The sequence below is a fragment of the Saccoglossus kowalevskii genome, chromosome 1 (assembly GCF_978046115.1).
Source record: "Saccoglossus kowalevskii chromosome 1, keSacKowa6.1, whole genome shotgun sequence".
Lineage (NCBI taxonomy): Eukaryota > Metazoa > Hemichordata > Enteropneusta > Harrimaniidae > Saccoglossus > Saccoglossus kowalevskii.
In genome coordinates, this window is record NC_140641.1 from 3,459,952 (window position 1) to 3,472,975 (window position 13,024).

The 13,024-nt window shown below is 38.2% G+C and overlaps 1 protein-coding gene across 2 annotated transcripts in view; it reads right to left on the reverse strand.

Moving 5' to 3' along the window:
- The window catches only part of LOC102800471 (uncharacterized), a 78,774-nt gene that overhangs the window by 56,537 nt on the left and 9,213 nt on the right, over positions 1–13,024 (reverse strand). For both annotated transcript variants that reach the window (XM_085498401.1, XM_085498405.1), the window contains exons 5-9: positions 10,618–10,792; positions 8,825–8,927; positions 8,434–8,522; positions 5,381–5,480; positions 638–736 (exon numbers count right to left, since the gene is read on the reverse strand). In XM_085498401.1, coding sequence (XP_085354527.1) covers positions 638–736; positions 5,381–5,480; positions 8,434–8,522; positions 8,825–8,927; positions 10,618–10,792 — 566 coding nt within the window. The remainder of the gene's footprint in view (positions 1–637; positions 737–5,380; positions 5,481–8,433; positions 8,523–8,824; positions 8,928–10,617; positions 10,793–13,024) is intronic.

Consider the following 13,024-nt stretch of genomic DNA (forward strand, 5'->3'; position numbering starts at 1 on the left):
ACTGGTATTCCTACCCTTAGGGTCACCAATTGCAATAGACTAGATAGGAATAAAATAGATGAATAGCTCTTCCTACATGTAATCATATCATAGGCCGGATGACTGGTATTCCTACCCTTAGGGTCACCAATTGCAATAGACTAGATAGGAATAAAATAGATGAATAGCTCTTCCTACATGTAATCATATGATAGGCCGGATCACTGGTATTCCTACCCTTAGGGTCACCAATTGCAATAGACTAGATAGGAATAAAATAGATGAATAGCTCTTCCTACATGTATATTCTTGTAGTAAAAGGTAAAAATAGCATACTCCCTGTCCTGTTTTTAGTGACTGTCTCAATTACAAATAATGGAATGTGATCATCAAACAATAAATCACAGAAAATGAAACATCCACAAGTTGACTATTTAAAGTTATGTGCCTCATGGAGGGTCCATAATGTGCAATGTATGTACCAGGTTTGAACAAAATCCATGCATTCATGATCTGGTTCCAGAATGGCAGAATGATTGATTTCTAGCACTAACAAAATCGATCTAAGCAGAGAAATGATGTCAGACAGGCAAACAGATACTACATCATGATACTACTTTTACAGCAATGTGAATGAATGTCCTAATTATATACTTACCTCAGCTGTATTAACTGTTAAATGATCAGCCATTTTCCTGGCCATTCTCTGCAGTGTTAGGTACTCTAATATTGTGTCTTTAGTCATTTTCTTAGTGATCTGAAATTCATTTGGTAAACATTAGATTCAGCTCTATCAGAAGTATATATGTAAGACATATAACCTATAGAAGTATACTGACCTATCACTGTATCCGCTCTATTACAAGTACATATGTAAGACATATAACCTATAGAAGTATACTGACCTATCACTGTATCTGCTCTATTAGAAGTACATATGTAAGACATATAATCTATAGAAGTATACTGACCTATCACTGTATCCGCTCTATTAGAAGTACATATTTATGTAAAACATATAACCTATAGAAGTATACTGACCTATCACTGTATCTGCTCTATTAGAAGTACATATGTAAGACATATAACCTATAGAAGTATACTGACCTATCACTGTATCTGCTCTATCAGAAGTACATATGTAAGACATATAACCTATAGAAGTATACTGACCTATCACTGTATTCGCTCTATTAGAAGTACATATGTAAAACATATAACCTATAGAAGTATACTGACCTATCACTGTATCTGCTCTATTAGAAGTACATATGTAAGACATATAACCTATAGAAGTATACTGACCTATCACTGTATCTGCTCTATTAGAAGTACATATGTAAGACATATAACCTATAGAAGTATACTGACCTATCACTGTATCCGCTCTATTAGAAGTACATATGTAAGACATATAACCTATAGAAGTATACTGACCTATCACTGTATCCGCTCTATTAGAAGTACATATGTAAAACATATAACCTATAGAAGTATACTGACCTATCACTGTATCTGCTCTATTAGAAGTACATATGTAAGACATATAACCTATAGAAGTATACTGACCTATCACTGTATCTGCTCTATCAGAAGTACATATGTAAGACATATAACCTATAGAAGTATACTGACCTATCACTATATCCGCTCTATTAGAAGTACATATGTAAGACAAATAACCTATAGAAGTATACTGACCTATCACTGTATCTGCTCTATCAGAAGTACATATGTAAAACATATAACCTATAGAAGTATACTGACCTATCACTGTATCCGCTCTATTAGAAGTACATATGTAAGACATATAACCAATAGAAGTATACTGACCTATCACTGTATCCGCTCTATTAGAAGTACATATGTAAGACATATAACCTATAGAAGTATACTGACCTATCACTGTATCCGCTCTATTAGAAGTACATATGTAAAACATATAACCTATAGAAGTATACTGACCTATCACTGTATCTGCTCTATTAGAAGTACATATGTAAGACATATAACCAATAGAAGTATACTGACCTATCACTGTATCCGCTCTATTAGAAGTACATATGTAAGACATATAACCTATAGAAGTATACTGACCTATCACTGTATCTGCTCTATTAGAAGTACATATGTAAGACATATAATCTATAGAAGTATACTGACCTATCACTGTATCCGCTCTATTAGAAGTACATATGTAAAACATATAACCTATAGAAGTATACTGACCTATCACTGTATCTGCTCTATTAGAAGTACATATGTAAGACATATAACCTATAGAAGTATACTGACCTATCACTGTATCTGCTCTATCAGAAGTACATATGTAAGACATATAACCTATAGAAGTATACTGACCTATCACTGTATTCGTTCATTAGAAGTACATATGTAAAACATATAACCTATAGAAGTATACTGACCTATCACTGTATCTGCTCTATTAGAAGTACATATGTAAGACATATAACCTATAGAAGTATACTGACCTATCACTGTATCTGCTCTATTAGAAGTACATATGTAAGACATATAACCTATAGAAGTATACTGACCTATCACTGTATCTGCTCTATCAGAAGTACATATGTAAAACATATAACCTATAGAAGTATACTGACCTATCACTGTATCTGCTCTATTAGAAGTACATATGTAAGACATATAACCAATAGAAGTATACTGACCTATCACTGTATCTGCTCTATTAGAAGTACATATGTAAGACATATAACCTATAGAAGTATACTGACCTATCACTGTATCCGCTCTATTAGAAGTACATATGTAAGACATATAACCTATAGAAGTATACTGACCTATCACTGTATCCGCTCTATTAGAAGTACATATGTAAAACATATAACCTATAGAAGTATACTGACCTATCACTGTATCTGCTCTATTAGAAGTACATATGTAAGACATATAACCTATAGAAGTATACTGACCTATCACTGTATCTGCTCTATCAGAAGTACATATGTAAGACATATAACCTATAGAAGTATACTGACCTATCACTATATCCGCTCTATTAGAAGTACATATGTAAGACAAATAACCTATAGAAGTATACTGACCTATCACTGTATCTGCTCTATCAGAAGTACATATGTAAAACATATAACCTATAGAAGTATACTGACCTATCACTGTATCTGCTCTATTAGAAGTACATATGTAAGACATATAACCAATAGAAGTATACTGACCTATCACTGTATCCGCTCTATTAGAAGTACATATGTAAGACATATAACCTATAGAAGTATACTGACCTATCACTGTATCCGCTCTATTAGAAGTACATATGTAAAACATATAACCTATAGAAGTATACTGACCTATCACCGTATCTGCTCTATTAGAAGTACATATGTAAGACATATAACCAATAGAAGTATACTGACCTATCACTGTATCCGCTCTATTAGAAGTACATATGTAAGACATATAACCTATAGAAGTATACTGACCTATCACTGTATCTGCTCTATTAGAAGTACATATGTAAAACATATAACCTATAGAAGTATACTGACCTATCACTGTATCTGCTCTATTAGAAGTACATATGTAAGACATATAACCTATAGAAGTATACTGACCTATCACTGTATCCGCTCTATTAGAAGTACATATGTAAGACATATAACCTATAGAAGTATACTGACCTATCACTGTATCTGCTCTATTAGAAGTACATATGTAAGACATATAACCTATAGAAGTATACTGACCTATCACTGTATCTGCTGTCAGAAGTACATATGTAAGACATATAACCTATAGAAGTATACTGACCTATCACTATATCCGCTCTATCAAAAGTACATATGCAAGACATATAACCAATAGAAGTATACTGACCTATCACTGTATCCGCTCTATTAGAAGTACATATGTAAGACATATAACCTATAGAAGTATACTGACCTATCACTGTATCCGCTCTATTAGAAGTACATATGTAAAACATATAACCTATAGAAGTATACTGACCTATCACCGTATCTGCTCTATTAGAAGTACATATGTAAGACATATAACCAATAGAAGTATACTGACCTATCACTGTATCCGCTCTATTAGAAGTACATATGTAAGACATATAACCTATAGAAGTATACTGACCTATCACTGTATCCGCTCTATTAGAAGTACATATGTAAAACATATAACCTATAGAAGTATACTGACCTATCACTGTATCTGCTCTATTAGAAGTACATATGTAAGACATATAACCTATAGAAGTAAACTGACCTATCACTGTATCCGCTCTATTAGAAGTACATATGTAAGACATATAACCTATAGAAGTATACTGACCTATCACTATATCTGCTCTATTAGAAGTACATATGTAAGACATATAACCTATAGAAGTATACTGACCTATCACTGTATCTGCTGTCAGAAGTACATATGTAAGACATATAACCTATAGAAGTATACTGACCTATCACTATATCCGCTCTATCAAAAGTACATATGCAAGACATATAACCTATAGAAGTATACTGACCTATCACTGTATCTGCTCTATCAGAAGTACATATGTAAGACATATGACCTATAGAAGTATACTGACCTATCACTGTATCTGCTCTATCAGAAGTACATATGTAAGACATATAACCTATAGAAGTATACTGACCTATCACTGTATCTGCTCTATCAGAAGTACATATGTAAGACATATAACCTATAGAAGTATACTGACCTATCACTGTATCTGCTCTATCAGAAGTACATATGTAAAACATATAACCTATAGAAGTATACTGACCTATCACTATATCCGCTCTATCAGAAGTACATATGCAAGACATATAACCTATAGAAGTATACTGACCTATCACTGTATCTGCTCTATCAGAAGTACATATGCAAGACATATAACCTATAGAAGTATACTGACCTATCACTGTATCTGCTCTGTCAGCTAGAAGTACATATGTAAGACATATAACCTACAGAAGTATACTGACCTATCACTGTATCTGCTCTATCAGAAGTACATATGTAAAACATATAACTACAGAAGTATACTGACCTATCACTATATCCGCTCTATTAGAAGTACATATGTAAAACATATAACCTATAGAAGTATACTGACCTGTCACTATATCTGCTCTATCAGAAGTACATATGTAAGACATATAACCTATAGAAGAATACTGATCTATCACTATATCTGCTCTATCAGAAGTACATATGTAAAACATATAACTATAGAAGTATACTGACCTATCACTGTATCTGCTCTATCAGAAGTACATATGTAAGGCATATAACCAATTCAGTACTGCCATTCAGTTTACTAAATTTGAAATCCATCCACCTTAAATTATGATTGTGGGAATTCATGTTGAACTACTGTACTTACCTCTAATAGGAGTTCCTCGTGGATGAGTTGCATGGCTCTGTCATGGCTATGGTATTTTTTAAAAATAGCAGCTTCTGTTTCTTCAACTCTGGCAATTTTACTAAATTATACGTCAAGGGAATATTTGTCATAGCAGGGTTGAACCATGTGTTGGTAATGAGTATGAGGGAATATTTGTCATAGCAGGGTAGAACCATGTGTTGGTAATGAGTGTGAGGGAATATTTGTCATAGCGGGGTAGAACCATGTGCTGGTAATGAGTGTGAGGGAATATTTGTCATAACGCGGTAGAACCATGTGCTGGAAATCAGTGTGAGGGAATATTTGTCATAGCGGGGTAGAACCATGTGCTGGAAATCAGTGTGAGGGAATATTTGTCATAGCGGGGTAGAACCATGTGTTGGTAATGAGTGTGAAGGAATATTTGTCATAGCAGGGTAGAACCATGTGTTGGTAATGAGTGTGAGGGAATATTTGTCATAGCAGGGTAGAACCATGTGTTGGTAATGAGTGTGAGGGAATATTTGTCATAGCAGGGTAGAACAATGTGTTGGTAATGAGTGTGAGGGAATATTGGTCATAGCGGGGTAGAACCATGTGTTGGTAATGAGTGTGAGGGAATATTTGTCATAGCAGGGTAGAACAATGTGTTGGTAATGAGTGTGAGGGAATATTTGTCATAGCGGGGTAGAACCATGTGTTGGTAATGAGTGTGAAGGAATATTTGTCATAGCGGGGTAGAACCATGTGTTGGTAATGAGTGTGAGGGAATATTTGTCATAGCGAGGTAGAACAATGTGTTGGTAAAGAGTGTGAGGGAATATTTGTCATAGCGGGGTAGAACCATGTGTTGGTAATGAGTATGAGGGAATATTTGTCATAGCAGGGTAGAACCATGTGTTGGTAATGAGTGTGAGGGAATATTGGTCATAGCGGGGTAGAACCATGTGTTGGTAATGAGTGTGAGGGAATATTTGTCATAGCAGGGTAGAACAATGTGTTGGTAATGAGTGTGAGGGAATATTTGTCATAGCGGGGTAGAACCATGTGTTGGTAATGAGTATGAGGGAATATTTGTCATAGCAGGGTAGAACCATGTGTTGGTAATGAGTGTGAGGGAATATTGGTCATAGCGGGGTAGAACCATGTGTTGGTAATGAGTGTGAGGGAATATTTGTCATAGCAGGGTAGAACAATGTGTTGGTAATGAGTGTGAGGGAATATTTGTCATAGCGGGGTAGAACCATGTGTTGGTAATGAGTGTGAAGGAATATTTGTCATAGCGGGGTAGAACCATGTGTTGGTAATGAGTGTGAGGGAATATTTGTCATAGCGAGGTAGAACAATGTGTTGGTAAAGAGTGTGAGGGAATATTTGTCATAGCGGGGTAGAACCATGTGTTGGTAATGAGTGTGAAGGAATATTTGTCATAGCTGGGTAGAACCATGTGATGGTAATGAGTGTGAGGGAATATTTGTCATAGCAGGGTAGAACCATGTGTTGGTAATGAGTGTGAGGGAATATTTGTCATAGCGGGGTAGAACCATGTGTTGGTAATGAGTATGAAGGAATATTTGTCATAGCGGGGTAGAACCATGTGTTGGTAATGAGTGTGAGGGAATATTTGTCATAGTGGGGTAGAACCATGTGTTGGTAATGAGTGTGAAGGAATATTTGTCATAGCGGGGTAGAACCATGTGTTGGTAATGAGTATGAAGGAATATTTGTCATAGCGGGGTAGAACCATGTGTTGGTAATGAGTGTGAGGGAATATTTGTCATAGCGGGGTAGAACCATGTGTTGGTAATGAGTGTGAAGGAATATTTGTCATAGCGGGGTAGAACCATGTGTTGGTAATGAGTGTGAGGGAATATTGGTCATAGCGGGGTAGAACCATGTGTTGGTAATGAGTGTGAAGGAATATTTGTCATAGCAGGGTAGAACCATGTGTTGGTAATGAGTGTGAGGGAATATTTGTCATAGCGGGGTAGAACCATGTGTTGGTAATGAGTATGAAGGAATATTTGTCATAGCGGGGTAGAACCATGTGTTGGTAATGAGTGTGAGGGAATATTTGTCATAGCGGGGTAGAACCATGTGTTGGTAATGAGTGTGAAGGAATATTTGTCATAGCAGGGTAGAACCATGTGTTGGTAATGAGTGTGAGGGAATATTTGTCATAGCAGGGTAGAACCATGTGTTGGTAATGAGTATGAAGGAATATTTGTCATAGCGGGGTAGAACCATGTGTTGGTAATGAGTGTGAGGGAATACTTGTCATAGCGGGGTAGAACCATGTGTTGGTAATGAGTGTGAGGGAATATTTGTCATAGCAGGGTAGAACCATGTGTTGGTAGTTAATGTGAGGGAATACTTGTCATAGCAGGGTAGAACCATGTGTTGGTAATGAGTGTGAGGGAATATTTGTCATAGCAGGGTAGAACCATGTGTTGGTAGTTAGTGTGAGGGAATACTTGTCATAGCGGGGTAGAACCATGTGTTGGTAATGAGTATGAAGGAATACTTGTCATAGCAGGGTAGAACCATGTGTTGGTAATGAGTGTGAGGGAATATTTGTCATAGCAGGGTAGAACCATGTGTTGGTAGTTAGTGTGAGGGAATACTTGTCATAGCGGGGTAGAACCATGTGTTGGTAGTTAGTGTGAGGGAATATTGTAAGGTAAGCTGCATTTGTATTTTGGTTTATAACTCTAGAACTGAGTACTAGTAAAACTAGTAAAAAAAATAACCATCACAGAAAGAAAGTCATGATGTTATATCTCACAGAAATGTCAATTTATGCAATATCACATGATGTGGTCAGCTAGAAGTTTTACAGTTATGTAAGAACAGCATTTTATCAATCACATTGCCTGCTGAACCCTGTTTTCCAACCAAACAACCATGAACATCATCAATGTCAAGTGCCTAGATGTCATCATTCAATTTCAAAGTCAACAGGCTAGTTCATAGTCACAACCCATCTATTCCCTATTGCGTTCTGTGAAAAATTCACTGGAATTAGAATCACATTGCATGGTTTTGAAGGATACAGTGCAGTTTTATGATCTGCTGCTGGAATAGGCGGTCGCTGATAATCACTCACTACTTTGTCAACCAATTCCATCACCAGCTCTCTCATCTATAAAATATGGCATGAATTTGAGTACACAGTTTGCATTGTGGGCAAGTACTCTGCATTGTGGGTATATAATTTACATTGTTGGTAAGTAGTGGCATTATGGGTATATAATTTACATTGTTGGTAAGTAGTGGCATTGTGGGTAAATAGTTTGCATTGTGGGTATAAGTACTTTGCAGAATTCTCATAATAACCTCATATCATTAATGAAAATTGCCAATGTAACATGTTGTGGTGAATGTTAGCACGGTTAATGCATTATACCATGTGTTTATTTGATGCCTGATGTAAGTGGGACTTACCAAGTAGTAATCTTCATATTGCCAGGGTTCATATGAATTAATACCCAAGTCACCCATATAGGGCATGTTGTCATGTTTCATCCTTTCTCTATAGAAATCATCCCTAAATGCACAAAACCAATAAATATTTTATTTTTCATTTCATTATTTACACATTGACAATTTGATCACCAAAAACATTCAGCATATTGTGAACAGAATTTGTTAACATCCACAAGAGAAATTAATTGTATAATTAAGAAATTATCCCCGCCGAAGGCGGGTATACCACGAGATATTGCACAATTCACGACATATATGCACGCGCCGCAGGCGAGTGCATATATGGAGTGAATTGTGCAATATCAAGTGGTATACCCAACTTCAGCGGGGGTTATTGCTATTATATTATACCAGTATATTGACAATTCGATAAAACTAGTAAAAAAAGAGTTTACTTTCATCTACTAAAAGATCATGATCATGGCCCTCGAACATGAATATTTATAAGAATAGTATGTAGTTGTACGCTGAATGCATACAAAAATTACATGCGCAACACAGTTCAAATTGAATACAAACTAATTTTTATTCCACATGAAAAAAAAACATATCCACGTTGAATAGAGCAGCGTAAACACACAAATTAGCATAACAAAGGATGACCTTTCTGACCTTTTACTGACGCACAACGCGATTTGAAATACAGGGTCGTGTACAGTTTGGATCATTTAAACAACGGATTTTCCACGTTTTCATTCCGGTTTTTGTACAATTTGGACTGTAATTTGCCCATTGAAAGTACAGTTGTGAAATAAACCGGTTTTATGACTCATCATATTACTTGTAACTGTGGATATTTGATGTTCAGCGGTACTTGGTTCGACCGAAATTTGAGACGCGGCGGGACGCGGTGTATCATGTGCGGCGACAGGCACAGTGACCTCAGTTCCAACATCTGATCTGGATACCTTTGGTATAACCAAAGTTTTGTGACAGTATGACTGACAAGTTTTGTCGTTGTTCTGGGATTTTCGCATCGTTTTTGTGACACATACATGATATGCCTTATCTCAACTCCGGCCGAAAGACTTTGCATGCACAAATCTGTAGCTTTCGAAATTACCTTCATCATCTCCTGTAATTTATTTACCCATAGTGGAGAATTACAATACCATATATCATCGTCGAATCCGGCGCTGTCCCGTGTTCTTTGAAACAGATGGCAATTACCGGGTGCACTGCAATTTTGTCAGCTGCCGCTACCGGACACCGGTTGTTATTGGTGGCATACATTTTTGCCTGTGACTCATAGTTTTTTGCATTTTTATGTCATTAAATCCCTCAATTATATCTTGTACTTAAAGATCATGTTTTCTTTGTTGGAAGTTTGCAATCCATCTCAAAGTAACAATACTGAGAATATAGCGTTCTGGCGTTCGTGTAGGCACCTCACGGTGTTGAGGGACGGTGGTTTAGGTTTGTGTGGCGAACGACAATCACCCAACGACCGACGCTCACAACTTGGATCCCACCATTAACAAAAAGCAATATTATAGTTTTCAGATGTTTTTAATTCAGTATTTTTTTCATTATTCTTCCCAAATTCAACCACTATATTTCCCTAAAAATCAAATATGTATTTCCGTATTAAACCTGTAGTCAATTCATGTTCCAGGGCCATTTGGTTTAGCCGTGCATTATCAGCCAATATACCATGGATTGCATATGCAAATTTTGTGTTTGGACCAATCAAATCAATGGATTAACACCATCAATATACTGGTATAATATAATATAAAATAACCACTCACTTGATTGTCCTGAGTTGTAACTGCATGGGTGTTAAATCTAGTCTTGCCTTTTCTATTATGGACCTAGCACTATGTACACTCTCTAGTGTTCTATGCGATGGAAGCCATGCACTCCTCTCTGACATTGCAGAGTCAGTCCTCTGTGATGGTGGACGAGATGGAAAGTGGAATGGTTCTGAAAGCAAGAACAAAGGTCATTACAAATTATAGAGTTACAAGCACTATTGATTAATGAGAATGTCTGATAAAGAACACTGATAAAAATAAGCCATGCATGGCACAGTCCTTGTTAGTTATCAAATTTAAGATATATAGTTTTGTTTATAGAAATATAGTTATAATATATATCCAGAAGCTGAAGATGATTTTTTTAACATTCAAAATGACTGACATTCAATCTTGTTTCTGATTGTCAAACTACAGTCGGTCATTTTGTATCCAATCTGAAAACAAAATTAGGCAGAGGGTTCTCCGAACCCGCCTATTCACATATTTAATACTCACCATAGACTCTGGTCAGTCAAAATGACTATTTTGAACTGTAGGCATTAATCAGCGATTCTGTCGGTGACGGAGAGATAGAATCTAGGTCAGGGGAAGCCCAATGACCCCAAAATTCTCTTCCCTTACGTCACGAACCACATGACCGAGGCCATATGGCAGCGCCATTAACGGCTATACAATCACTCTGGTTCCTTTCTCTCAGCCTCGAGGACTTAGACCAACGCTACGGAAAGAGTGGGGTGGTTGGGGGACCCGGAGTCTATGGTGGGTATGAACAATGTGAATAGCCCGCCTATTCACATTGTTCATACTGGAGAACCGTCTGCCTAAATTCACTATGTTCAATTACCCACCATAGACTCCGGTCAGTCAAAGTGACTATTTTGGACTGTAGGCAGAGTCAGATGTCGATAGGTGGCGGGTTTTCCGAACAAACAGAAAATGATGAAAGTCTTTTCCCAGTACAGGATGAAACAAACTCCAATAAGCTCAACACCTTAGTTAAGACCCAAAAAGGGTGGTGTCTTACCTTGCCTGTGCTGTCCCTGGAGCATGAAGCCAAAATGCTGCTACGGTGACAGGGTTTGGTGTGCCCGAGAAAGCTAGACCCCAAGACAATTCTGGGGATAGTAAGCTTTCGAAGTAAACACCGAAACAGTTCTGCATGAGGGCATAGGCCGCAAAGCGGGCCCTGGGAGCTTCCAGGGAGTGCTGATGGTAGAGAAATCTGTCCGCCAAAAATGCCAAGACTGACTTATTGCCTATGCGCAGGGACCCTTGTGGTCGTTCGGGCTGGGTCAGCAAACCAAGACTGACCCGCTACGACGGGACCCAACCTAAAGAGACCTTCCTCAATGGATTCAGTGTCTGTTAGGTGGTAGTTGATAAAGACGTTCTGCCTGTCCTCCATGTATGCTTGAGGGGGGGGGGGGGGGCACCTGACGCTAGCACTAGTGAGTTGGCAATCGCACAGACCTCATGCGCTCGTACTTGGTGTCTCTGCAAGCTCTGTGTCGAGGAAGTTAAAGTATTATAGACCTCTAATACAGTCGCAGTAAACCACTTGGCTATGGAAGTTGGAGAGGCCGGCTTATCCTGCCTGTCTGGGCCGTAACACAAAGACATGTGCCTGGCACCCCGTCCTGAATCCTTCGTACAGTTTGGTGGCAACTCCGTGCTAGAACTGGGCAGAGAAGCAATTCCTCCTGACCATCCGGGCAGACAAAATTTGACAGCCGGAGGATGACGATCGGGTGAGGAACATGTCCTGAAATTTAGTTCTAGGCGAGAAACCAGATTTGTGTCTTTAGCACAACTTGATTGTCCATAACGGCTGTACATCATCAGAGAAGGATGCCCCCAGCTCTGGCCGACACCTACCTACACTTGTAAGGCTAAGCAACACGCTTTAAATAGCAATACCAAGCTTACCTCTGTGTCAAAACTCCATGCCCAGGGACACCAACTGCCCGGTCGAGATGGGACTTGTCGATTTACTAACAAGCCCAACTGGTGAAGTAAATCCAGTGTTTGGCTATTAACCTCCTTGTCTGGGTTGTGTAGTAACCAGTCGTCTAGGTACGGATTGAGGTGTACCGACATTTGGTGAAGCAGCAGCACTACCTGTTTCATCACTCTGGTGAACACGTAGGGCGGTGTGCATAACCTGAATGGGGGGGGGGCATCCGAAATTCAAATACTTAGCCGAGCTGGACGATTCGAAGGAGATGGCAACTCACTAGGTGCATCGGTATGTGCAAGTAGGCCCGCTTAAGTCTAGTGGGGCTAGCCAGTTGAAACGGTGGATGGAGAGAAGAACCCTGAATGGCATCTCCAGGTGGAACCGATCGAGGAGCACATACTGATTCAGTCTGCCTAGGTCCAGAACTGGACGCCTGCCACT